Here is a 25,381-nt window from a genome sequence, read left to right on the forward strand (position 1 = left end):
CACGGTGTCCTGTGTGTATTTTCATTACTGTGTTAAGTCAGCAATGTTGTGCTGCTATTTTTATTGACTTGGCCAAAGCTTTTGATACAGTAGATCATTCCATTCTTGTCGACCGGCTAAGAATTATTGATGTCTCTGAGGAGTCTTTAGCCTGGTTTGCTAACTACCTCTCTCAACGAGTGCAGTGTATAAAGTCAGAACATCTGCTGTCTCAGCCACTGCCTGTCACCAAGTTTGTACCCCAAGGCTCGATCCTAGGCCCCACGCTCTTCTCAATTTACATCAACAATATAGCTCAGGCAATAGGAAGCTCTCTCATCCATTTATATACAGATGATACATCTGGGGCGGCAGGTAGCCTAGTGGTTAGAGCGTTGGGCCAGTAACCGAAAGGTTGCTAGATCGAATTCTGAGCTGACTAGGTAAAAATCTGTCGTTCTGCCCCTGAACAAGGCAGTTAATCCACTGTTCCCCGGTAGGCCATCATTGTAAATAAGAATTTGTTCTTAACTGACTTGCCTAGTTAAATAAAGGTAAAATTTTAAAAAATACAGTCTTATACCCAGCTGGCCCCTCCCTGGATTTTGTGTTAAACACCCTACAACAAAGCTTTCTTAGTGTCCAACAAGCTTTCTCTGCCCTTAACCTTGTTCTGAACACCTCCAAAACAAAGAATGCCCCTCTCCCTACAGGTGTGATTACTACCTCTGAGGGTTTAGAGCTTGAGGTAGTCACTTCATACAAGTACTGGGGAGGATGGCTCGACAGTACACTGTCCTTCTCTCAGCACATATCAAAGCTGCAGGCTGAAGTTAAATCTAGACTTGGTTTCCTCTATCGTAATCACTCCTCTTTCAACCCAGCTGCCAAACTAACTCTGATTCAGATGACAATCCTACCCATGCTAGATTACGGAGACGCAATTTATAGATCGGCAGTTAAGGGTGCTCTCGAGCGGCTAGATGTTCTTTATCGTTCGGCCATCATATTTGCCACCAATGCTCCTTATAGGACATATCACTGCACTCTATACTCTTCTGTAAACTGGGAGTCTCTGTATACCTGTCGCAAGACCCACTGGTTGATGCTTATTTATAAAACCCTCTTAGGCCTCACTCCTCCCTATCTGAGGTGTCTACTGCAGCCCTCATCCTCCACATACAACATCCATTCTGCCAGTCACATTCTGTTAAAGGTCCCCAAAGCACACACATCCCTGGGTCGGTCGTCTTTTCAGTTCGCTGCAGCTAGCGACTGGAACGAGCTGCAACACATTCAAAGACTCAATCATGGACACTCTTACAGACATTTGTGGCTGCTTCGCATGATGTATTGTCTCTACCTTATTGCCCTTTGTGCTGTTGTCTGTGCCCAATAATGTTTGTACCCTGTTTTGTGCTGCTACCATGTTGTGTTGCTACCATGCTGTGTTGTCATGTGTTGCTGTCATGCTATGTTGTTGTCTTAGATCTCTCTTGTCGTGATGTATGTTTTTATTTAATTTATTTTTACTCCCAGGCCCCCGTTGCCGCAGGAGCCCTTTTGCCTTGTGGTAGGCCGTCATTGTAAATAAGAATTTGTTCTTAACTGACTTACCTAGTTAAATAAAGGTTAAATAATTTTATTTTTTTTATAAATAAAGACAAACTCTAAATGAACAGTTAACTGTGGAGCCAGTCCAATGCTGCAGGCTTCTTTTTCTCCGGAAGATTCCCAGCTGGGAAGCAAGGGGCGAGGGAGAACTGAGGGGGGACTTCCCAGCTGTCTGTAAAGTCTCCATGACATGATCAAATGTCACACTATGCACAAAACTCTTCCACCCCCACCTTCCGTCTGGCTCCCTCTCTTTTCCCGCTCTCCCTGCACTCATTGTCTTCCCTCTTCTACCTCCCATTTTCCATCTTTTTTTTGTCCTCTACCTCTCCCCCGTCTTTTTTTCTATTTTATTCTCTAGATAAATCTATCCCTCTCTTTCATCGTTTCCTTTCTTTTTCTGTCCTTCCCCTATTTCTTGTCCGTTATTTTTCTGCTGTGTATTAAGGACATGCAAACGAACCCTGTGAGTCTTGACCTCTCAACACCCAGTCACTTCCTGTCCACGTTCCATTAGGACCAGTTTCCATGAGCCATAAAGACTTGCCCTGTTTGTCCGATCATGCAACAGTTTTATACCACATATGGCAGGTTTTATATGGCAAGAATATGTAGAGCTCTTTGTTTAAGAAAAGAAGAATTTATACAAAATACATACACAGATACAAAATATCTGGCCACGACTCCAACTCCATCATCAAGTTTGCTGACGACACAACGTTGGTAAGCCTGATCCACCGGCGATGAAACAGCCTACAGGAAGGAGATCAGAGAACTGTCCTGTCAGTGTGGTGCCAGGACAACAACCTCTCCTTCAATGCCAGCAAGACCAAGGAGCACACCCCCATCCACATCGACGGGGCTGCAGTGGAGAGGGTCAAGAGCTTCAAGTTCATCATTGTCCACATCACTGGGGACTTAACATGATCTTCTCACACCAGAACTGTCGTGAAGAAGGCACAGCTGCGCCTCTTCTCCCTCAGGAGGCTGAAATTATTTGGCATGTCCCCTCAGATCCTCAGGAACTTTTACAGCTTCACCATTGAGAGCATTTGGACTGGTTGTATCCCCGTCTGGTATGGCAACTGCACAGTACGGAAGTCCCTATATAGGGTGGTGCGGACAGCAGGCAGATCACTGGGGGCGAGCTCCCAGCCATCCAGGACGTATATGCCAAGCGATGTCTGAGAAATTACCGAAGAATTGCCAGACTCCAGCCGACTGACTGTTCTTCATGCTCCCGTCCCGCAGGTGATACTGGTGCATCAAGGCTCAGACAAACAGACTCCTTAACAGCTTCTATCCCCTTGCTATAGGACTGTTAAATGGTTAGCAACTACTGCTCTCCTTCTCCCACAGACTATCCACACTGACTCTATGCCCATCCACAGGTCTCTACCCACTCAGACATAATCTACGATTCTGCTAAAATGATTATTGATTAAACTTATTACTCCATTACATTGTTGTCCTTTGATTATTGATTGCCATAACCATTATTATTTATCTATTTATCCTGCTATTGGTCACTATTACTCCTGTTTACGTGTATATATTACCATTAGTGTATTACCTTAAGCCAGTGCTTCTCAATTATTTTCTGTTACGCCCCCCCCCCCCCCCCCCCTAGGAAGAAGTAAACATTTCGCGCCCCCCAACTCTCCGCCGCAACTGTAAATAGTATAATTTGTCTATAAAATTGTTATAAGTACACCTCTGCATAACATTGTATCCTTATTAGCATTAAAGAAAAGAAAAAAAGAAAAAAATATAGATCAACTTACAACAAAGAATAACTTTATTAACATTGTTTTTTAGTCTGTAACAGAAAAGACTTAAAGTGCATCAATTTGCCTGAAATTTAAAAAAAAAATCAAACCTTATTTAAACTGTAAACATTTTTTGACCATTTGATACTGAAAAATTAAATTAAATATAATCAATAAATAATAATACATTCAAATTGATCAGCAACATTAACTCAGGAGCACAATATATGAAACACTGACCTATAAAACAAAAATGAATAAAACAATGTGCTGATTTTTTTAAAATCAAAATGAGGAAGTCATAGGTTTTAATTTTTGCAGCACTTGCGTCATCCAGCATGACAGAGACCATGTCTAATGCTGCAGGCAGTATCAGCTTCTCTGCTATGGAGTGTTTTTTTTTTGTTGCACTGAGCAATTTGGTACGCCACCTTATATGATGCCAGCAGTGCTCGCTGGTTTACTGAAGTAGCATTCACAAAGCGGGACGATTGTTGGCAATATTCGGCACGTTTTCGCTGAAAAAAACTCAAGCGGCTTATCAGCGTGATTGGGGTGTAATGTCTTTAAGTGACGCCTTCATTTATTTGGCTTCATGCTGTCCGCTGCCAACATTTTTAGACACAGTAAACATACCGGTCTTTCCTCGTCTCCCACCGTAGTCACAGTGAAGCCAAGCACTACATACGCGTCGTCATATTTCCTCGTCTTAGCTTTCGGGAGACTTACGTTTGTCTCATTATCTCCGTCTCTCTCCGCCTTTCTTTTCATCCCTGTTAAATATTTTTCCATGGTGTCTCTTAAGGGTTTGTTATCTGCTCTTCATATCTCCTGCTCTGTGCAAAAAAAAACTACTTTCTGCGGCAAAAAAAGCATGTTCCCCGGGGTCACACACTCTGGCATCGCTCCGAGCCCCCCCATGGGGGCGCGCCCCACTATTTGAGAAGGACTGCCTTAAGCAGTGGCAACCCGTCATTCAGGGCAGGTGGGGCTCTTTAAGACCCACATCCATAGCAAAAATAAATCAAATAAAATAAAAATATATATGTCACGCCCTGACCTAAGTATTCTTTGTTATCTTTATTATTTTGGTTAGGTCAGGGTGTGACAAGGGGTGGTTTGTTTAGTTTTGTCTTGTCTAGGGGTTTTTGTATGTCTATGGGTGTTTCACTAGTCTAGGTAGTTATATGTCAATGGTTGCCTAGATTGGTTCTCAATTAGAGGCAGCTGTTTATCGTTGTCTCTGATTGGGAACCATATTTAGGCAGCCATATTCCTTGAGTATTTCGTGGGTGATTGTCTATGTATTAGTTGCTTGTGTCTGCACTTAATATATATAGCTTCACGTTCGTTTTATTGTTTTGTAAGTTTATTCAGTGTTATTTGTTAATAAAAGTAACGATGTATTCATATCACGCTGTGCATTGGTCCTCCTCTCTTTCTACAGACGACGAACATGACAATATATACAGTGGGGAGAACAAGTATTTGATACACTGCCGATTTTGCAGGTTTTCCTACTTACAAAGCATATAGAGGTCTGTAATTTTTATCATAGGTACACTTCAACTGTGAGAGACGGAATCTAAAACAAAAATCCAGAAAATCACATTGTATGATTTTTAAGTAATTAATTAGCATTTTATTGCATGACATAAGTATTTGATACATCAGAAAAGCAGAACTTAATATTTGGTACAGAAACCTTTGTTTGCAATTACAGAGATCATACGTTTCCTGTAGTTCTTGACCAGGTTTGTACACACTGCAGCAGGGATTTTGGCCCACTCCTCCATACAGACCTTCTCCAGATCCTTCAGGTTTCGGGGCTGTCGCTGGGCAATACGGACTTTCAGCTCCCTCCAAAGATTTTCTATTGGGTTCAGGTCTGGAGACTGGCTAGGCCACTCCGGGACCTTGAGATGCTTCTTACGGAGCCACTCCTTAGTTGCCCTGGCTGTGTGTTTCGGGTCGTTGTCATGCTGGAAGACCCAGCCATGACCCATCTTCAATGCTCTTACTTAGGGAAGGAGGTTGTTGGCCAAGATCTCGCGATACATGGCCCCATCCATCCTCCCCTCAATACGGTGCAGTCGTCCTGTCCCCTTTGCAGAAAAGCATCCCCAAAGAATGATGTTTCCACCTCCATGCTTCACGGTTGGGATGGTGTTCTTGGGGTTGTACTCATCCTTCTTCTTCCTCCAAACACGGCGAGTGGAGTTTAGACCAACAAACTCAATTTTTGTCTCATCAGACCACATGACCTTCTCCCATTCCTCATCTGGATAATCCAGATGGTCATTGGCAAACTTCAGACGGTCCTGGACATGCGCTGGCTTGAGCAGAGGGACCTTGCGTGCACTGCAGGATTTTAATCCATGACGGCGTAGTGTGTTACTATTGGTTTTCTTTGAGACTGTGGTCCCAGCTCTCTTCAGGTCATTGACCAGGTCCTGCCGTGTAGTTCTGGGCTGATCCCTCACCTTCCTCATGATCATTGATGCCCCACGAGGTGAGATCTTGCATGGAGCCCCAGACCGAGGGTGATTGACCGTCATCTTGAACTTCTTTCATTTTCTAATAATTGCGCCAACAGTTGTTGCCTTCTCACCAAGCTGCTTGCCTATTGTCCTGTAGCCCATCCCAGCCTTGTGCAGGTCTACAATTTGATCCCTGATGTCCTTACACAGCTCTCTGGTCTTGGCCATTGTGGAGAGGTTGGAGTCTGTTTGATTGAGTGTGTGGACAGGTGTCTTTTATACAGGTAACGAGTTCAAACAGGTGCAGTTAATACAGGTAATGAGTGGAGAACAGGAGGGCTTCTTAAAGAAAAACGAACAGGTCTGTGAGAGCCGGAATTCTTACTGGTTGGTAGGTGATCAAATACTTATGTCATGCAATAAAATGCAAATTAATTACTTAAAAATCATACAATGTGATTTTCTGGATTTTTGTTTTAGATTCCGTCTCTCACAGTTGAAGTGTACCTATGATAAAAATTACAGACCTCTACATGCTTTGTAAGTAGGAAAACCTGCAAAATCGGCAGTGTATCAAATACTTGTTCTCCCCACTGTATATTATATATTTTGTTGGGGTGGCTTGCCTGTTTTTCATGTTATTCTGGCATTAATACGAGTTACATATCAGTTTGCAAACAATGTGAAATATATATATTTACCATTGAGTTAATAAAGCTGCATACAAACATGGTCTCTTTTCTGTTTTCTTGAGTAAGGCAGCTCCAAAATGCAGGTGTTTCAGCCTAGCTCAGTGCTTTCTGTGGTGGTGGGGCAGAAAATAGGAGCGTTGTGCCGTGAATGGCTCAGTCTTTTGTCACTCATGGGGACACTACGTCACCAGTCCTTACTTAGTAAGGGTAGACATCAAACATTCTAGTCCTCTGGGTCCTGCCATATAGTTACATTAGTATTGCCCTTCCAAGAAAGCTCAAGGTCATTGGCCACAGATAAAATTACATCAAATCATGTTATATGTACAGTAGCTTTGATTGGACTGATCATGTCAACATCATACTTTCAAAATCTTAGCTAGCAAGCTAGTAGTCATCATCATGAATCAAGTCGACAATCTACTGCCAAATCCTTTTTAATCCTTGTCATGTGAAGATAAATCATAGATAAAAACGTATCGGTGCTCATCGGCCATTGGACATAAACATTACACAAGAAGTTGGAAATTGCAAATTCAACAATGAGTGGTTTGGAAGAAATCGGTGACAGTGGTTAACCGCAAGCATTGCAACTGGGAAGTCGGGAATAAACGAGCTCAGACTGGGAAAATATGTTTTGAACGGTCATCCAACTCGGAATTGTAAATCTTTCTCTTTCTCTTTCCTTGATTACAAAATGTTCCCATGAAGGACCGCCGCGCCACCTTCCTGTTCAAGTGAGCACATCACAACAAGGTGAGTCCAAAAAGTCTTATATGCTGCTGCATAAATGATGTAATATGCCAGTGAGATAGTATTACATCTTAGTTACAGTATACATAAGTGTATGTTGTGTAGTAAGCTGTTAGTAGCCCATGTGCCTCACCCTAATAATTTGGTATATTTTCACCTCTTAATTTCGCCTAATGTTACTTTTCTGACTCGGTGGTGTACATGTAGCCTATAACCTGTTTTTGAGAAATTTCATCATCTAATATTGTAAGAGCTTTCATTGTCTGCTTATATGTCCCCTTTATTTATCCTACGGTTTTGACTTGGTGTACAGGGTAAATACTGTAAGAGCAGCCCATGTTCTGCATTCTGTTGCTGCATTTCAAAACTGCTAAACACATAGTTATATTTACAACGTCTATCTTAGCTCGCTCCTTAATGTCTTAATCGAAATTACGGAATGCCTCTTATCCGCTCATCGTTCCCTTATGCCATACTTTGTACATCTCAATTGTCAGTAGAAACCACATTTGTTTAAGCAAGTCAGTCATATCAGCTATGTTTTTTAAAAAGGCAGTATATGAGGCTGAATGAACTGTTTTGCTGCCAGACAAGGCTCCGCTGATAGCCAGGTGTATCGGTGGTAAGGATTCACTCCATGGTGCTGAAAAGAAAGCTCTGCTGTTGGGACAGCTTTATGTAGGCCCAAACAGTTTGTGGGCTCCGTTTGTCACCGTTATAGTGCAGTTAATGTATTGTTTAGTGTTGTGTTGTGTAGGGGCTTTGCTGGCATGCATCTAAAACTTTTTGGGGGAGTTTGCCCCTCCAAGATTTACTTGCTATAATCGCCACTGACTTTAAGTATTTATATATTTCTGCTACCATCCACTTTTAAGCCCTGTTTACATGTAAACTAAGTGTTCAAAACATGTATTTCCATGACATAGACTGAGCAGGTGAATGCAGGTGAAAGCTATGAAACGTTATTGATGTCACCTGTTAAATCCACTTCAAACAGTGTAGATGAAGGGGAGGAGACAGGTTAAAGAAGGATTATTAAGCCTTGAGACAATTGAGACATGGATTGTGTATTTGTGCCATTCACAGGGGGAATGGGCAAGACAAAATATGTAACTGCCTTTGAACGGGGTATGGTAGTAGGTGCCAGGCACACCGGTTTGAGTGTGTCAAGAACTGCAGCGTTGCTGGGTTATTCACGCTCAACAGTTTCCCGTGCGTATCAAGAATGACATCCAGCAAACTTGACACAACTGTGTGAAGCATTGGAGTCAACATGGGCCAACATCCCTGTAGAACACGTTCAACACCTTGTAGAGTCCATGTCTCGAAGAATTGAGGCTGCTCTGAGGGCAAAGGGGGTGCAACTCAATATTAGGATGGTGTTCCTAATGTTTTGTACACTTAGCGTATATCCCATTACCAGTCACATTATATGTATAAACCCACCTCAACCACTGCAGTACCCCTGTACATGGAATAAGGTACTGGCACTGACCTGTATATACCTGCATTCTATTTCTTACACTCTCATCATAGTTATTGTGTGTTTTTTATTTGTACTTAAAAATATTATTCTGTTCTATTGTTATCTATAATATTATTATTATTATTATTACCTAAGGTATTATGATTATTATCTATAGTATTATTATTATATATAGTATTATTATTATCTATAGTATTATTATTACCCATAGTATTATTATTATATATGGTATTATTATTATCCATAGTATTATTATTATATATAGTATTATTATTATTATTATCTATAGTATTATTATTACCCATAGTATTATTATTATCTATAGTATTATTATTATCTATAGTATTATTATTATTATCTGTAGTATTAGTATTATCTATAGTATTGTTATTATTATTATTGTTATCCATAGTATTATTTTTCTTGTCACTGCATTGATGGAAAGACCTCTCAAGGTAAGAATTCCACTGTACTGTTTTACACCTGAGCACGTGGCAAATAAACATACAACTTACAAATGATAAAAGAAACGGCCCCATTCAGATGCTGGCATTCTACAAAAAGGAGGACTTATTTTCAGTGTATAGTGTGCCTAATCTGATTATAATGTCCGTGACAAATGTATAAATTGCATTTTTAGAGTTGCACTGCAACCAACCACCGTTCAATTCTCATGAATAACCATCTGACAGAAGCAGAAGGGAAACAAAAGGGCCATTGATTACGTTTTTATATAATCTCTCCGTTTTTGTCTTCATCTCCGCTGTGTGCGTGTGTGCTTGCGTGCGTGCGAGACAGCGAAAGATGGTGGGAGAGAGGAGAAACTGCTGCAACGCCTGATTTCCTCCTCTAGTTCTCTCTGTAATGGGGCGATGATGAGGATGACTGGCTGTGTGTCTCTGTGGTGGTGGCCAAGGAAGCCAACAGGTACTGAACACATTCTGTCACATGAAAAGCAATGTGTGTAGCCAACAGTGAGTGTTATGTCTGAGTGATGGAAGAAGTGCTCTAATCAAGACAATCAATGGGTTTGCGTGCAGGGCTCAAACATAAAAACTATTATACACAAATAATCACATAAAACTAGGCTACAGTGTACAGCGTACCATTTACCAATAAACCACAGTACATACCAGAGACTGTCTGAACATTCCTAAAGCTTGCCCCAACTGAAAAAGGTCTGAGTTGCAGAATCAGAAGACTATGGCAGCCCCCCCCCCCCCCCAACCCACACTTATTGGTCTTTTGACCAATCACATCAGATATTTTCTCATCAGATTTTTTTCAGAGCTGAACTGATTGGTCAAAAGATCAAATAGTGAAGCAAATATAATTATTGGACTGCCTGTGTTAATGCAGCCTATGAGAGGTCACTCCATTGTCATGAAATCTCCCCCATTTCCTGTTAATATCATATGAAGGAATATGGGTCAGTGGAGTATGTTCTACCCCACTGCTCAGGTGGTATGATTGTACCAGAAACAGAATGCAGGTGAGACCATCTTTTCACAGTGGTTTTTGCAACTGTTGCAGTATTTTCTCTGACCACTTGGTGTCAAGATAACACTGACAAATACAGCGGTAACCAGCGACCGTTTGAATCTGATGATATTCTTCATTCTTGCTTGAGTTGAGTTTATTTTATTTTTACAGGGACAGTGCACATTAATCAACGTTTCAGTAAAAGTGCCGGTTTTAGCCAGCCGGCTAATTTTCAAACACAGTCCCTGGGCAGCTTGATTTCTATTTTCCAAGTGTGTATGCGTGTGTGTATGTGAGTGTGTATATGTTGGTGACTGTGTATATGTTGGTGACTGTGTATATATTGGTGACTGTGTATGCGTTGGTGACTGTGTATATGTTGGTGACTGTGTATATGTTGGTGAGTGTGTATATGTTGGTGAGTGTGTATATGTTGGTGACTGTGTATATATTGGTGACTGTGTATGTGTTGGTGACTGTGTATATGTTGGTGAGTGTGTATATGTTGGTGACTGTGTATGTGTTGGTGACTGTGTATATGTTGGTGAGTGTGTATATGTTGGTGAGTGTGTATATGTTGGTGACTGTGTATATGTTGGTGACTGTGTATGTGTTGGTGACTGTGTATATGTTGGTGAGTGTGTATATATTGGTGACTGTGTATGTGTTGGTGACTGTGTATATGTTGGTGAGTGTGTATATGTTGGTGAGTGTGTATATGTTGGTGAGTGTGTATATGTTGGTGAGTGTGTCAGGACCCGGTGCGAGAAACAGTCACTAATAATCGTCAGAACCCAGAAGATGAGGCAGACACAGCAGTACTAGAGATGGTGGTTTAATTAAAGAACAAAATCTTCAGGCAAAGAAACTAAATCCACAATGTCCAAAAATAAAGCCAAAAGGCACAAAATAGAAAACCTCCAAAATACAAAAGAAACTCCACAAAGTGGTGAAAAACAGCAGGGAAAAACAAACCTCAAAAGACTACTCAAATAATACACAAGAACTAAACCAGAGAACCTCTGGAAAATCCAACAAGAGAAATATCAGAATAAAACAAGGCTTGGGCTGGGGCTGGGTGCTAACTTACAAACACTGAGCAAGGAACTGAGGAACACACAGGGTTTAAATACTAACAAGGGAATGACCTACAGGTGCAAACAATAATTAGAGCAAGAAAAACAAAAGGTACAAAAAAGGTGCAATGGGGACATCTAGTGACCAAAACCCGAACAGTCTTGGCCAAAACCTGACAGAGTGTGTATATGTTGGTGACTGTGTATGTGTTGATGACTGTGTGCTGCTGAGTGGGGTTACTAAACCTTATCCTAACACAAAGACCCCTCTCTCTCTTTCTCTCTCGCTCTCAGCCCATCCTATCATGTGCTGAGATGAACACACGAGGACCCTGAAGGAGCAGCATCGTGTGATGAGATGAACACACGAGGACCCTGAAGGAGCAGCATCGTGTGATGAGATGAACACACGAGGACCCTGAAGGAGCAGCATCGTGTGATGAGATTAACACACGAGGACCCTGAAGGAGCAGCATCGTGTGATGAGATTAACACACGAGGACCCTGAAGGAGCAGCATCGTGTGATGAGATGAACACACGAGGACCCTGAAGGAGCAGCATCGTGTGATGAGATGAACACACGAGGACCCTGAAGGAGCAGCATCGTGTGATGAGATGAACACACGAGGACCCTGAAGGAGCAGCATCGTGTGATGAGATTAACACACGAGGACCCTGAAGGAGCAGCATCGTGTGATGAGATGAACACACGAGGACCCTGAAGGAGCAGAGAACACATCAGGTGGTCCACGGAACCCTGATTAACAACAGAACACACATTCACACACACACACATACACCACACAGCTGAATAGACAGCAGCACCATGTCTGCCTCCTGTGGCTCTGACTGCTGCACACACACACCTAAATGGCTGCTTGCTTCGCATTTAGAGCTGGACTGTATCTTCCAGTCTGCACAGAGGACGTTCCACACACAGCAGCTCTGACGAACTGTATGACCTCATCCTCATCATACACCAAACATTCCACACAGTCTGGCGGGACAGGGGTGTGTCTTCTCACCTAGGCTTATGAGAGAAATGGATACCCCAAAAGTGAGCTATCTCTCTGAAATCTGTAGGTGTAATCCCAAAATATTTGGTTATGTGCATTGAAATCCTGAAAAACCATGCCTACAAACTGATCAGCAGGAGACTTTACTTTCAGTTCACACTCTATGTTGAGTGACGTGGTTCCATAACAGAGAAGGTGTGATTTCCAATTGGTGTGAAAGAAGTTGATGGCCCAATTCACACCTTCCCTCCTTTCTCCCTCCTCTCCCTTCTCTTGCTGCCTTCCTTTCTTATTCCTCCAATTACCTTGACTTCTCTGACTCCCTCCCCCCCATTTTCACTCTTTCTTTATTTCTGTCCTCCCATCCTCTTTCCTTCTTTCCATCTCCCTCCCTCGGACTTTCTCTTTCCCTCTCTCCCTCTCTCTCTCTCCTTCAGTGAATGGTGTTATTTAGCTCTGGTCTGTGGTTGTGACTGTCGGAGCCCCCAGGGGACCGGAGGATGTTGTCGAATGGAACTGTGGTTCTGCATTCTTTGGCCAGCATGGGTGGTACTGACTGGCTGGCTGACAGCTCTCTACATAGACTTGTAGAGGAACGAGCAGGACCCCCAAGCTCCAACTAATGGTGCTTTTCCATTGAGACTTATCCCCACCCCAGTGGGTCAGCAGTGTTTTACATTGATGAATGTTCTGGTGTTATTGTTTCCATCAGGAGTGTGACACTAAAGACTTGTAGTGAGCAGAATCAACAACCTCTGCCTCGTTCTAGACTGTTGCCATTGTTATGTAAGTGACAGAAGGTTCAAGCCATCCACAAAAATACTTGGCCTTTTAGTTTCAGTAGCAGCATTCTCAAAATGTTCCTCCTAAAATGTATATATTTTTTTACTGTATGTTACCCTGCTATTTATACTATTAAGACTTGCATTAAAATACTTTGTGAATGAAATGTGTTATTTTACATTCATTATTATATGATTTTAAATATATTAAAAAAAATTCTCTGCTTGGCCTTTGTGTCTGGTATGGCAAGCTACAGTAGCAAAACACAGGAGAGAGAGAGAGAGAGAGAGAGAGAGACTACATCATCATAAATGTGCAAACCTACTGTACAGTACACATTGGCTTTGTAGACATTAAAATGAATTAGAACTCAGGGGGTCATAGCGGCACCTCAAACTGTCAGACTTGCCAGTTTTATCCTGAGGAGTCAATGACCAATAGGTCATAAAGCAGAAATAGCAAAGTATTTGACATTAAGTCAAGCGACTTGGCTTTCTGCTGCTATTCCTTTGAATAGTAACTCACAGAGACAGCTGACAAGGTGTATTTAGTGTGCTGAGAATTAAAAAGGAGTAAACACTGCTCATTTATGGGAGAGAGACAGCCTGAGCAACGACATAGAAATGTCAGTTAATATTTGTGTTTGTGTATTTTCCCCTTTGCCATCATGGACGATACAGTCAGGCGACTGAAGAGAAGCTCTCTCAACTCCAACGATAACCATTAATGTAGTGATGGAACAAAACCCAGCGACCCTTAGACAAATGGCCAAATGGAGCACGGATGTAGGTCTACAGTGATGCTCATTTTAGAATGTGTACCATTATAATAACCTTGCTTAACAGTCAAAACAGACTCCTGTTTTAGGATAAGGAGAATTAAAGGCACAACAATCTGTGTTTCAACAGCCTGACCCTGCCACTTTGTTTGGTAAAGGCCGGAAGGGGCTGGGTGGGGACTGACAGTCCATGAGATTGACATAATAGTTTGTTTAAACATATTGAAACACTGTTTAGAAAAACTGAAAAACATAACCAATGGTAAAACAACCTTAGATGTGGGCTTATAATACAGTAATACCGTTGTAGGCTACTAAGAAATATAGTTTACAAGTATATTTCTACAAAACTCAATGGCTAGACAATTGAACAGCAAAATAAACTCTATTTTGTAGGTTATTGTGTAAAATATATATTTTTGTTTTTCTCTAAAAGAACAAAGCAAAGGCAATAAACACAAAATTATGAAAACTCATAGTCCGATTATATTTTCCTACTGTACTCGATGAATAACCAGGGTAGTTTTGAGCGCGCCTTACACCAGCCAGCGTGAACGCGCAGCTCCTTCACAACGGCGGAGTTGAGCTCAGAGGAAGGAATAGTTTTGCTGCAAGGAGGGCAGAGCCGTGAGGAGTGAATGGATCAGTGCACTAATGCAGGAAAAACTCTTCGTGGAAACCCTTCTATCTCCGTGAGAGAAGCACTACGTCCCGTTATGTTCTACTGTGGAGGCTAGAGCGTTTTGCCAAGAGAAGGGAAAAAGCAGCGGACTTCGAGTCGGGACACTCCTTCGTTTGAGTTGCCTGTAACGTTAGCTCGTCCGGGGACTGTTTCCAATCTCCTTTGAGCCTAGCATCGGAGAAGGAGGGTTCAGCCAAGCAGGACAACTGTCGGCAAGATGCAGGGGGTTTCGGCAACAACTGGTAAGCCAGTTGGTTGGTTAGGCTACTTTATATTTTTGCCGCTCTGAATAGAAACTGTGTTTTGTTTTGGGGGGTTGTCTTGAAGTATCCATTTCAAGTGCGGTACGGTGCTACAAAGTTACGCGGGGGGGATGGGGGGTGCTGCTGCTGCTGCTACTACATGTGGCAAAAACTAGCTCCTTATGGCGCAAACTTCTCCTTTGTATTGTGAGGAGTTGTTGCATTATCCCTTATTATAACTTTAAAGCTATGCAGTTTGTCTGTGAGAGAAATACGACCTCCAACAGCAAAGGATTGTTGTTACTAGTAGGCTGCATAGCAGCATATTTACCTTTCAATGACATGTCACACACATAACACACACACACCTTCAAGGTCGTTGGGCAGCTGACGAGACAAGAAGAGGGGTAAATCGGTACCAAACCCCACGTGGCAGCAGCTCTGACGTCACCATTGCCCCCGTACCACTCACCCAGAGGCATATGCTTCTCTCAGGCCTACACACACACACACACACACACACACACACACACACACACACACACACACACACACACACACACACACACACACACACACACACACACACACACACACACACACACACACACACACACAGCACAGCTCCACAGACATGAATGTATTCTTTGTTGTAAAGTTCCCTCATTTTATTCTATGTGTTTTGTCTGATTATAGTTATTAGGCTACAGGGAAACCATTGTTTTGAATGGAGGGAGACAGGAGGAGGATGGGAGGATGTTTGAGATGAGGATGTTAATATGACATGTATCTGGTGGACAGGATGTTGAGGGGAGTTATAGACTGAGATATGATAAGCATGACGAAGATGGTGATGGTGATTATGATACATCCATAGCTGTAGAGGTGAGGTGGTTTCTGATGTGTGCTGCTGAAGATTACGAATGGAGATGATGGTGCAGACGATGATGATAAGGATTGCAATGATGAAGATGGTGATTACAATGACTTATAATTATGATGATTATGATGAAGTTGAATGAAATGCAGGCTGCTATCTGGTGTGCAGGATACAGTCCGAGGGCAGTCAGAGGCTGACGCTGATACATGGTGTGTGTATAAAGACTCTGTGTTCTAACTCTCCTCCATGTGAATCCCTCATGGTGAGGAATGTGATTAGGCTGGAGGAGAGTGTCTACAGACAGAATCTAGGATAGGATGAGAGCAGCCTGGCCTCAGGAATGACATTACAACGGAGAGGGAGAGAGAGGTGTTTGTGTGTGCGTGCACATGTTGACGTACGTGTGAGAGATTTATTTTCTCTGTCTCTTAATATAGAGTTGGGTTGTTTGTTTAGATGTGACTACAGATGTGTTATCACACAGTTGTAACATGCTGTTTAGAGGTGACTACTGATGTGTTATCACACAGTTGTAACAGGCTGATTAGAGGTGACTGCAGATGTGTTATCACACAGTTGTAACAGGCTGTTTAGAGGTGACTACAGATGTGTTATCACACAGTTGTAACAGGCTGTTTAGAGGTGACTGCAGATGTGTTATCACACAGTTGTAACAGGCTGATTAGAGGTGACTACAGATGTGTTATCACACAGTTGTAACAGGCTGATTAGAGGTGACTGCAGATGTGTTATCACACAGTTGTAACAGGCTGTTTAGAGGTGACTGCAGATGTGTTATCACACAGTTGTAACAGGCTGTTTAGAGGTGACTACAGATGTGTTATCACACAGTTGTAACAGGCTGTTTAGAGATGACTGCAGATGTGTTATCACACAGTTGTAACAGGCTGTTTAGAGGTGACTACAGATGTGTTATCACACAGTTGTAACAGGCTGTTTAGAGGTGACTGCAGATGTGTTATCACACAGTTGTAACAGGCTGTTTAGAGGTGACTACAGATGTGTTATCACACAGTTGTAACAGGCTGTTTAGAGGTGACTGCAGATGTGTTATCACACAGTTGTAACAGGCTGATTAGAGGTGACTGCAGATGTGTTATCACACAGTTGTAACAGGATGTTTAGATGTGACTACAGATGTGTTATCACACAGTTGTAACATGCTGTTTAGAGGTGACTACAGATGTGTTATCACACAGTTGTAACAGGCTGATTAGAGGTGACTACAGATGTGTTATCACACAGTTGTAACAGGCTGTTTAGAGGTGACTACAGATGTGTTATCACACAGTTGTAACAGGCTGATTAGAGGTGACTACAGATGTGTTATCACACAGTTGTAACAGGCTGATTAGAGGTGACTACAGATGTGTTATCACACAGTTGTAACAGGCTGTTTAGAGGTGACTACAGATGTGTTATCACACAGTTGTAACAGGCTGTTTAGAGGTGACTACAGATGTGTTATCACACAGTTGTAACAGGCTGTTTAGAGGTGACTACTGATGTGTTATCACACAGTTGTAACAGGATGTTTAGATGTGACTACAGATGTGTTATCACACAGTTGTAACAGGCTGTTTAGAGGTGACTACAGATGTGTTATCACACAGTTGTAACAGGCTGTTTAGAGGTGACTACAGATGTGTTATCACACAGTTGTAACATGCTGTTTAGAGGTGACTGCAGATGTGTTATCACACAGTTGTAACAGGCTGATTAGAGGTGACTACAGATGTGTTATCACACAGTTGTAACAGGCTGATTAGAGGTGACTGCAGATGTGTTATCACACAGTTGTAACAGGCTGTTTAGAGGTGACTACAGATGTGTTATCACACAGTTGTAACAGGCTGTTTAGAGGTGACTACAGATGTGTTATCACACAGTTGTAACAGGCTGTTTAGAGGTGACTACAGATGTGTTATCACACAGTTGTAACAGGCTGTTTAGAGGTGACTACAGATGTGTTATCACACAGTTGTAACAGGCTGTTTAGAGGTGACTACAGATGTGTTATCACACAGTTGTAACAGGCTGTTTAGAGGTGACTACATATGTGTTATCACACAGTTGTAACAGGCTGTTTAGAGGTGACTACTGATGTGTTATCACACAGTTGTAACAGGCTGTTTAGAGGTGACTACTGATGTGTTATCACACAGTTGTAACAGGCTGTTTAGAGGTGACTACAGATGTGTTATCACACAGTTGTAACAGGCTGTTTAGAGGTGACTACAGATGTGTTATCACACAGTTGTAACAGGCTGTTTAGAGGTGACTACAGATGTGTTATCACACAGTTGTAACAGGCTGTTTAGAGGTGACTACTGATGTGTTATCACACAGTTGTAACAGGATGTTTAGATGTGACTACAGATGTGTTATCACACAGTTGTAACAGGCTGTTTAGAGGTGACTACAGATGTGTTATCACACAGTTGTAACATGCTGTTTAGAGGTGACTGCAGATGTGTTATCACACAGTTGTAACATGCTGTTTAGAGGTGACTACAGATGTGTTATCACACAGTTGTAACAGGCTGATTAGATGATCCCTCCTTGACAGCCACTGACACAACAGTCAACAGAAATGCCCTCTACTCGTTAGGACCTTTCACGTGGGTTTATTTCAAAGTGCACACTAAATGACAGAGTTATTTTGAGAACCATAACATACAGATCTATCTTAATTTGATCACCCTGTTGTCGCAGAGAATTTTCCTGTGATTCAAATCGGCCTGGTGATTTACATGAATTCACTGAAAACCTGTGGCTCTCTCTCTCTCTTGCTCAAATGTTAAAGCACCTGACAGAATAAATGGCCTACTACTGTAGGTCCTACTACTGCCACATTCAAATGTACAAAAATGTATCTGAAATATAGCCATACTCATCAACAACTGTCGTTTTATATAGCTTAATAACACAAAATAAATATTAACCTCCACTACGACATAAAAGTGTATCAAACTATAGCCCACTGCAGCCTGTCAAAACAAATTTCCTGTTAGAAATTATATATATTTTTTAGGATAATCAATTCCTCCTGCTAAAGGATTGTTTTACTCCTGCAACGAAACTGGTTCAATTAAAGGGGAACTCCACACAAAAACTATATTTTGGTATTTTTTCCATTAGTCCACTGTTAATACAGTCCCAAATGTTTTGCATGTCAGCAGTCAAGTTTTCAAGATATTGGACTTTCAAAAAGCAAAGTGTCACCGGCCACATCATCATGAGTGGAGTTCCTCTTTAAGATCAGACATCTGTAATATTAGACAAAGGAAATTTTAGCACAGAGATGAAATGATATAGCTCTTACAAAGAGGAAGTGTAGCCTACAGACTAAATGGGAGACAGAGATGGTTGGAAAGAGAGAAATAGTGATAGAGGACTATAACAGAGGTAGTTGTGGAGGTGAACTGTAGAGAGTATGTTTGTTGAGGGTCTCTGAGGAGGGATCGATCGGCTCTCCTCCCGGCTCCCTTCCGCCTGCCAGTCTGTCTTCTCTGTCTTCTCTCTCTCACAGTTCTCTCTCCCTCCCACATGTCTATCTGTCTCTCTCTCTCTCTCTCTCTCTCTCAGACCTGCAGACCTCTCTCTGTCTCTCTCTCTCAGACCTGCAGACCTCTCTCTGTCTCTCTCTCTCAGACCTGCAGACCTGTCTCTCTCTCTCTCAGACCTGCAGACCTCTCTCTGTCTCTCTCTCTCAGACCTGCAGACCTCTCTCTGTCTCTCTCTCTCAGACCTGCAGATCTCTCTCTGTCTCTCTCTCTCAGACCTGCAGACCTCTCTCTGTCTCTCTCTCTCAGACCTGCAGACCTCTCTCTGTCTCTCTCTCTCAGACCTTCAGACCTCTCTCTGTCTCTCTCTCTCTCAGACCTGCAGACCTCTCTCTGTCTCTCTCTCTCTCAGACCTTCAGATCTCTCTCTGTCTCTCTCTCTCAGACCTTCAGACCTCTCTCTGTCTCTCTCTCTCTCAGACCTGCAGACCTCTCTCTGTCTCTCTCTCTCTCAGACCTTCAGACCTCTCTCTCTCTCTCTCTCTCTCTCTCAGACCTGCAGACCTCTCTCTGTCCCTCTCTCTCTCAGACCTTCAGATCTCTCTCTGTCTCTCTCTCTCAGACCTTCAGATCTCTCTCTGTCTCTCTCTCTCTCAGACCTTCAGACCTCTCTCTGTCCCTCTCTCTCTCAGACCTGCAGACCTCTCTCTGTCCCTCTCTCTCAGACCTGCAGACCTCTCTCTCTCTCTCTCTCTCTCTCAGACCTGCAGACCTCTCTCTCTCTCTCTCTCTCTCTCTCTCTCTCTCTCAGACCTGCAGACCTCTGTCTGTCTCTCTCTCTCAGACCTGCAGACCTCTCTCTGTCTCTCTCTCTCTCAGACCTTCAGATCTCTCTCTGTCTCTCTCTCTCAGACCTGCAGATCTCTCTCTGTCCCTCTCTCTCAGACCTGCAGACCTCTCTCTGTCTCTCTCTCTCTCTCAGACCTGCAGACCTCTGTCTGTCTCTCTCTCTCAGACCTGCAGACCTCTCTCTGTCTCTCTCTCTCTCAGACCTGCAGACCTCTCTCTGTCCCTCTCTCTCAGACCTGCAGACCTCTCTCTGTCTCTCTCTCTCTCTCTCTCAGACCTGCAGACCTCTGTCTGTCTCTCTCTCTCAGACCTGCAGACCTCTCTCTGTCTGTCTCTCTCTCTCAGACCTGCAGACCTCTCTCTGTCTCTCTCTCTCTCAGACCTTCAGACCTCTCTCTGTCTCTCTCTCTCTCAGACCTTCAGATCTCTCTCTGTCTCTCTCTCTCTCTCAGACCTGCAGACCTCTGTCTGTCTCTCTCTCTCAGACCTGCAGACCTCTCTCTGTCTGTCTCTCTCTCTCAGACCTGCAGACCTCTCTCTGTCTCTCTCTCTCTCAGACCTGCAGACCTCTGTCTGTCTCTCTCTCTCAGACCTGCAGATCTCTCTCTGTCTCTCTCTCTCAGACCTGCAGACCTCTCTCTGTCTCTCTCTCTCAGACCTCCACACATTTTCTTTCCCAGACCTCTCACTCTCTCTCTCAATTAAATTCAAGGGCTATTGGCATGGGAAACATATGTTAACATCTCTCTCTTTCTCTCTCAGACCCCCCCCCGTACTCCTTACTGTTCACATGGGAAGACCAGCTCAGGGCCCTCTTAGAAAAGTGGGTGTGGGTGTGTGTTCGCACGGAGGATGTTCATGAAGAATTACCAAAAATAAACCACAACACAACATAGCATTGGGTGTGCTATCTAACCCTAGCCACCCTACAATCTAAGCTAGATGCCCTCAATCTCACACAAATTATCAAGGAACCTACCAGGTACAACCCTAAATCCGTAACCATGGGCACCCTCTTAGATATCATCCTGACCAGCTTGCCCTCTAAATACTTTAGAGGGCCATTACCCACTTCCTCATTGCCTGCGTGGGTAATGGGTCCGCAGTCAAACGACCACCCCTCATCACTCTCAAACACTCCCTAAAACACTTCAGCGAGCAGGCCTTTCTAATCGACCTGGCCCGGGTATCCTGGAAGGATATTGACCTCAACCCGTCAGTGGAGGATGCCTGGTTGCGCTTTAAAAGTGCTTTCCTCACAATCTTAAATAAGCATACCCCGTTAAAAAAATGTAGAACTAAGAACAGATATAGCCCTTGGTTCACCTCAGACTTGACTGCCCTTGACCAGCACAAAAACATCCTGTGGCGTTCTGCATTAGCACCGAATAGCCCCCGCGATATGCAACTTTTCAGGGAATTTAGGAACCAATATACACAGGCAGTTAGGAAAGCAAAGGCTAGCTTTTTCAAACAGAAATTTGCATCATGTAGCACTAATTCCAAAAAGTTCTGGGACACTGTAAAGTCCATGGAGAATAAGAGCACCTCCTCCCAGCTGGCCACTGCACTGAGGCTAGGAAACACTGTCACCACCGATAAATCTATGATAATCGATCATTTCCACGGCTGGCCATGCTTTCCACCTGGCTACCTCTACGCCTGACAACAGCTCAGCACCCCCTGCAGCAACTTGCCCACCCCCCCCACCTTGCTTCTCCTTCACCCAAATCCAGGCAGCAGATGTTCTAAAAGAGCTGCAAAATCTGGATCAAATACTTCTCAGATAGAGTTCAGTGTGTCAAATCTGAGGGCCTGTTGTCCAGACCTCTGGCAGTCTCTATGGGGGTGCCACAGGGTTCAACTCTCGGGCCGACTCTTTTCTCTGTATATATCAATGATGTCGCTCTTGCTGCTGGTGATTCTCTGATCCACCTCTATGCAAACGACACCATTCTGTATACATCTGACCCTTCTTTAGACACTGTGTTAACTAACCTCCAGATGAGCTTCAATGCCATACAACTCTCCTTCCGTGGCAACCAACTGCTTTTAAATGCTAGTAACACTAAGTGCATGCTCTTCAACCGATTGCTGCCTACACACTCCCGCCCGACTAGCATCACTACTCTATTCTGAATTAGAATATGTGGACAACTATAAATACTTAGGTGTCTGGTTAGATTGTAAACTCTCCTTCCAGACTCGCATTAATCATCTCTAGTCTAAAATTAAATCTAGAATCGGCTTCCTATTTCACAACAAAGCCTCTTTCACTCATGCTGCCAAACATACCCTCGTAAAACTGACTATCCTACCTATCCTTGACTTTGGCGATGTCATTTACAAAATAGCCTTCAACACTTTACTCAGCAAACTGGATGTGGTCTATCACAGTGCCATCCGTTAAGTCACCAAAGCCCCACATACTACCCACCACTGTGAGCTGTACGCTCTCGTTGGCTGGCCCTCACTACATATCCGCCGCCAAACCCACTGGCTCCAGGTCATCTATAAGTCTTTGCTAGGTAACGCCCGCCTTATCTCTGCTCACTGGTCACCATAGCAACACCCACCTGTAGCACGCGCTCCAGCAGGTATATTTCACTGGTCATCCCCAAAGCCAACACTTACTTTGGCCGCCTTTCCTTCCAGTTCTCTGCTGCCAATGACTGGAATGAATTGAAAAAATCACTGAAGCTGGAGACTTATATATCCCTCTCTAACTTTAAGCATCAGCTGTCAGAGCAGCTTACCGATCACTGTACCTGTACACAGCCAATCTGTAAATAGAACACCCAAGTACCTCATCCCCATATTGTTACTTATTCTCTTGCTCTTTTGCACCCCAGTATCTCTACTTGCACATCATCATCTGCACATCTTTCACTCCAGTGTTAATGCTAAATTGTAATTATTTCGCCTCCATGGCCTATTTATTGCCTTACCTCCCTACTCTTCTACATTTGCACACACTGTATACAGATTTGTCTATTGTGTTATTGACTGTACGTTTGTTTATGTGTTACTCTGTGTTGTTGTTTTTGCCACACTTGGCCAGGTCGCAGTTGTAACTGAAAACTTGTTCTCAACTGGCCTACCTGGTTAAATAAAGTTGAAATAAAAAAAATAAAAAAATAACTTGGGTTGTTGCCTGAAGCAGCTGAGTTCCTTCCTCCTTTTCTGTTTTGTTTTAAGTCTCCTTTAGGGTTCTTCTCCTCTGACTGAGATGACAGAGTCCTTGTCACATTCACTTTACTGTACAGATGACTCTGTCCCTGTTTGACCCGGTTTTCTCTTCTCTTCTGCATGACCACACAAACTCTTCAGTTCTCTCTCTCTCTCTCTCTCTCTCTCTCTCTCTCTCTCTCTCTCTCTCTCTCTCTCTCTCTCTCTCTCTCTCTCTCTCTCTCTCTCTCTCTCTCTCTCTCTCTCTCTCTCTCTATCTCTCTCTCTCTCTCTCTCTCTCTCTCTCTCTCTCTCTCTCTCTCTCTCTCTCTCTCTCTCTCTCTCTCTCTCTCTCTCTCGCTCTCTCTCTCGCAGTGCATGCTGGGTGTTTTTGGAGTTTGAGTGTTTGGTGTGGAAAGCTCTATCCTAACTAACTTTCTTGATTCTTTTCTTTACATGTTATTTTCTATGGTGGAGGGTTAATGCAATATTTGTTTTAGTGGTATCCAAAGTTTTTTTTCAAAGTTAGGGTGGAAGAGGACAGAGAAACTTTCCTGGGGTTTGGATGTTGTGGTGTGCGCGATGGCTTCTCAGCCTAGCGCGGAGGAGACGCTGTCTATACAGCATGGATTCAGGTGTGTTCCTGAGAACGGAGTTAAGGTGGAGGAGGTTCTGCTCGCGGTCGGTGAACAGGTAGGAGCTGAGTTGATACATTCTGCTTCTAGAATGAACAAAGCTGTGGTTGTGTTCATGAAAAGAGCTAATTTGGTTGGTAGGCTAATTGCTAGCGGAATATTTGTAAGGGATGTGTTGGTGTCAATTTCACCTCTCTCTACCCCTTCAACAAGAGTTGTAGTGGCAAATTTGCCTCCGTTTATTACGGATGATCAAATTAGGAAAGAGCTGAGTCGTTTTGGTAAGTTTGCTAGCGGTTTCCGTGTACTGTCAGCAGGGTTTCAGGCAGATGCCGTTAAACACGTTGTTTCGTTCCGGAGGCAAGTGTTTATGTTTCTGAACAACAACGAGCAACAGCTAAATGTGCACTTTAAAGTGAGACATGGGGAGGGGCTCTATGCAGGTTTTGCCAGCACAGATAGTCTACGGTGTTTTGAATGTGGGGATTTGGGGCACAAGAGTTTTGCGTGCCCACACAAAGGCCGTAGAAAAGGTGAGGGTACAAGCGCCAGTGGGGGAAATCGAGGTCAAAGTGCAGGGGGTAAGGAGATGCAGACAGCAGAGGCTGGACATAGTCAGGTTAGAGATGGTGGTGTAGATGAGGCTGGGCCTAGTCAGGCTAGAGATGGTGGGGTAGCTGTAGCTGAGTTTAGTCAGGCTAGAGATGGTGGGGTAGTGGAGGATGGGTCTAGTCAGGCTAGAGATGGTGGGGAAGCAGAGGCCGGGTCTAGTCAGGCTAGAGATGGTGGGGTAGCTGAGGCTGGGCCTAGTTATGCTATGGAGGGTGGTGTAAAGGGTGCTGGGTCTAGGCAGGATATGGATGGTGGTATAGCAGAGGCTGAGTCTAGTCAGGCTATGGATGGTGGGGTAGCTGATGCTGGCCCTAGTCATGCTATGGAGGGTGGGGTAGCTGAGGCTGGCCCTAGTCATGCTATGGAGGGTGGTGTAGATGATACTGGGTCTAGTCAGGTTATTCTAGTGGATGAGGAGAGTATAGTGGGGAAGTGTAAGAGATTAGGGGGGGAGGAGGAGGGTGTCAAGCGGAAAAGGAAAAAGGGTGTGGACAAAGGCACCATGGAAATGTTGCCTGTTGCTGTGGGTGAGGCCCTAACCAGAGAGAAAGAGCAGGTGGTCAGGGTGGGAGATAGAGAAGAGGAGGAAAGTGAGTCTGAGGAAGAGGATGAGGAGTTATTTTTTTCAGACTCCTCTTCAATTGGCCCGGAGCTGACAGCCAGTCAACCAGAGGGGTCTAAGTACACGTTGAGAGAACTGACAAGGTTCCTGAATGAGACTAAGGGGAAAAAAGTTAATCTTGAGGCTTTTTTTCCTGATCCTAGAAAGTTTGTAAGATCAGTACAACATGCTATGAGAAATGAGGGGCATGGTGTCCTCTCACCCAAGAAACGGTTTAGGTTGAGGAAGTGGGTCACAACAGTGCGTAAAGGTTTA

General features: G+C 43.5%; 1 protein-coding gene across 2 annotated transcripts in view; it reads left to right on the forward strand.

Annotated features, from left to right (window-relative positions):
• Positions 1 to 14,473: 14,473 nt before the first annotated feature.
• The window catches only part of LOC139542820 (FYVE, RhoGEF and PH domain-containing protein 3-like), a 156,942-nt gene continuing 146,034 nt past the window's right edge, over positions 14,474 to 25,381 (forward strand). Inside the window, exon 1 of one of the 2 annotated variants that reach the window (XM_071348680.1) lies at positions 14,474 to 14,833. In XM_071348680.1, coding sequence (XP_071204781.1) covers positions 14,809 to 14,833 — 25 coding nt within the window. In that variant the 5' untranslated portion in view covers positions 14,474 to 14,808. The remainder of the gene's footprint in view (positions 14,834 to 25,381) is intronic. The other variant, XM_071348679.1, reaches the window with a different exon arrangement.

The sequence above is a fragment of the Salvelinus alpinus genome, chromosome 17 (genome assembly GCF_045679555.1).
Source record: "Salvelinus alpinus chromosome 17, SLU_Salpinus.1, whole genome shotgun sequence".
Lineage (NCBI taxonomy): Eukaryota > Metazoa > Chordata > Actinopteri > Salmoniformes > Salmonidae > Salvelinus > Salvelinus alpinus.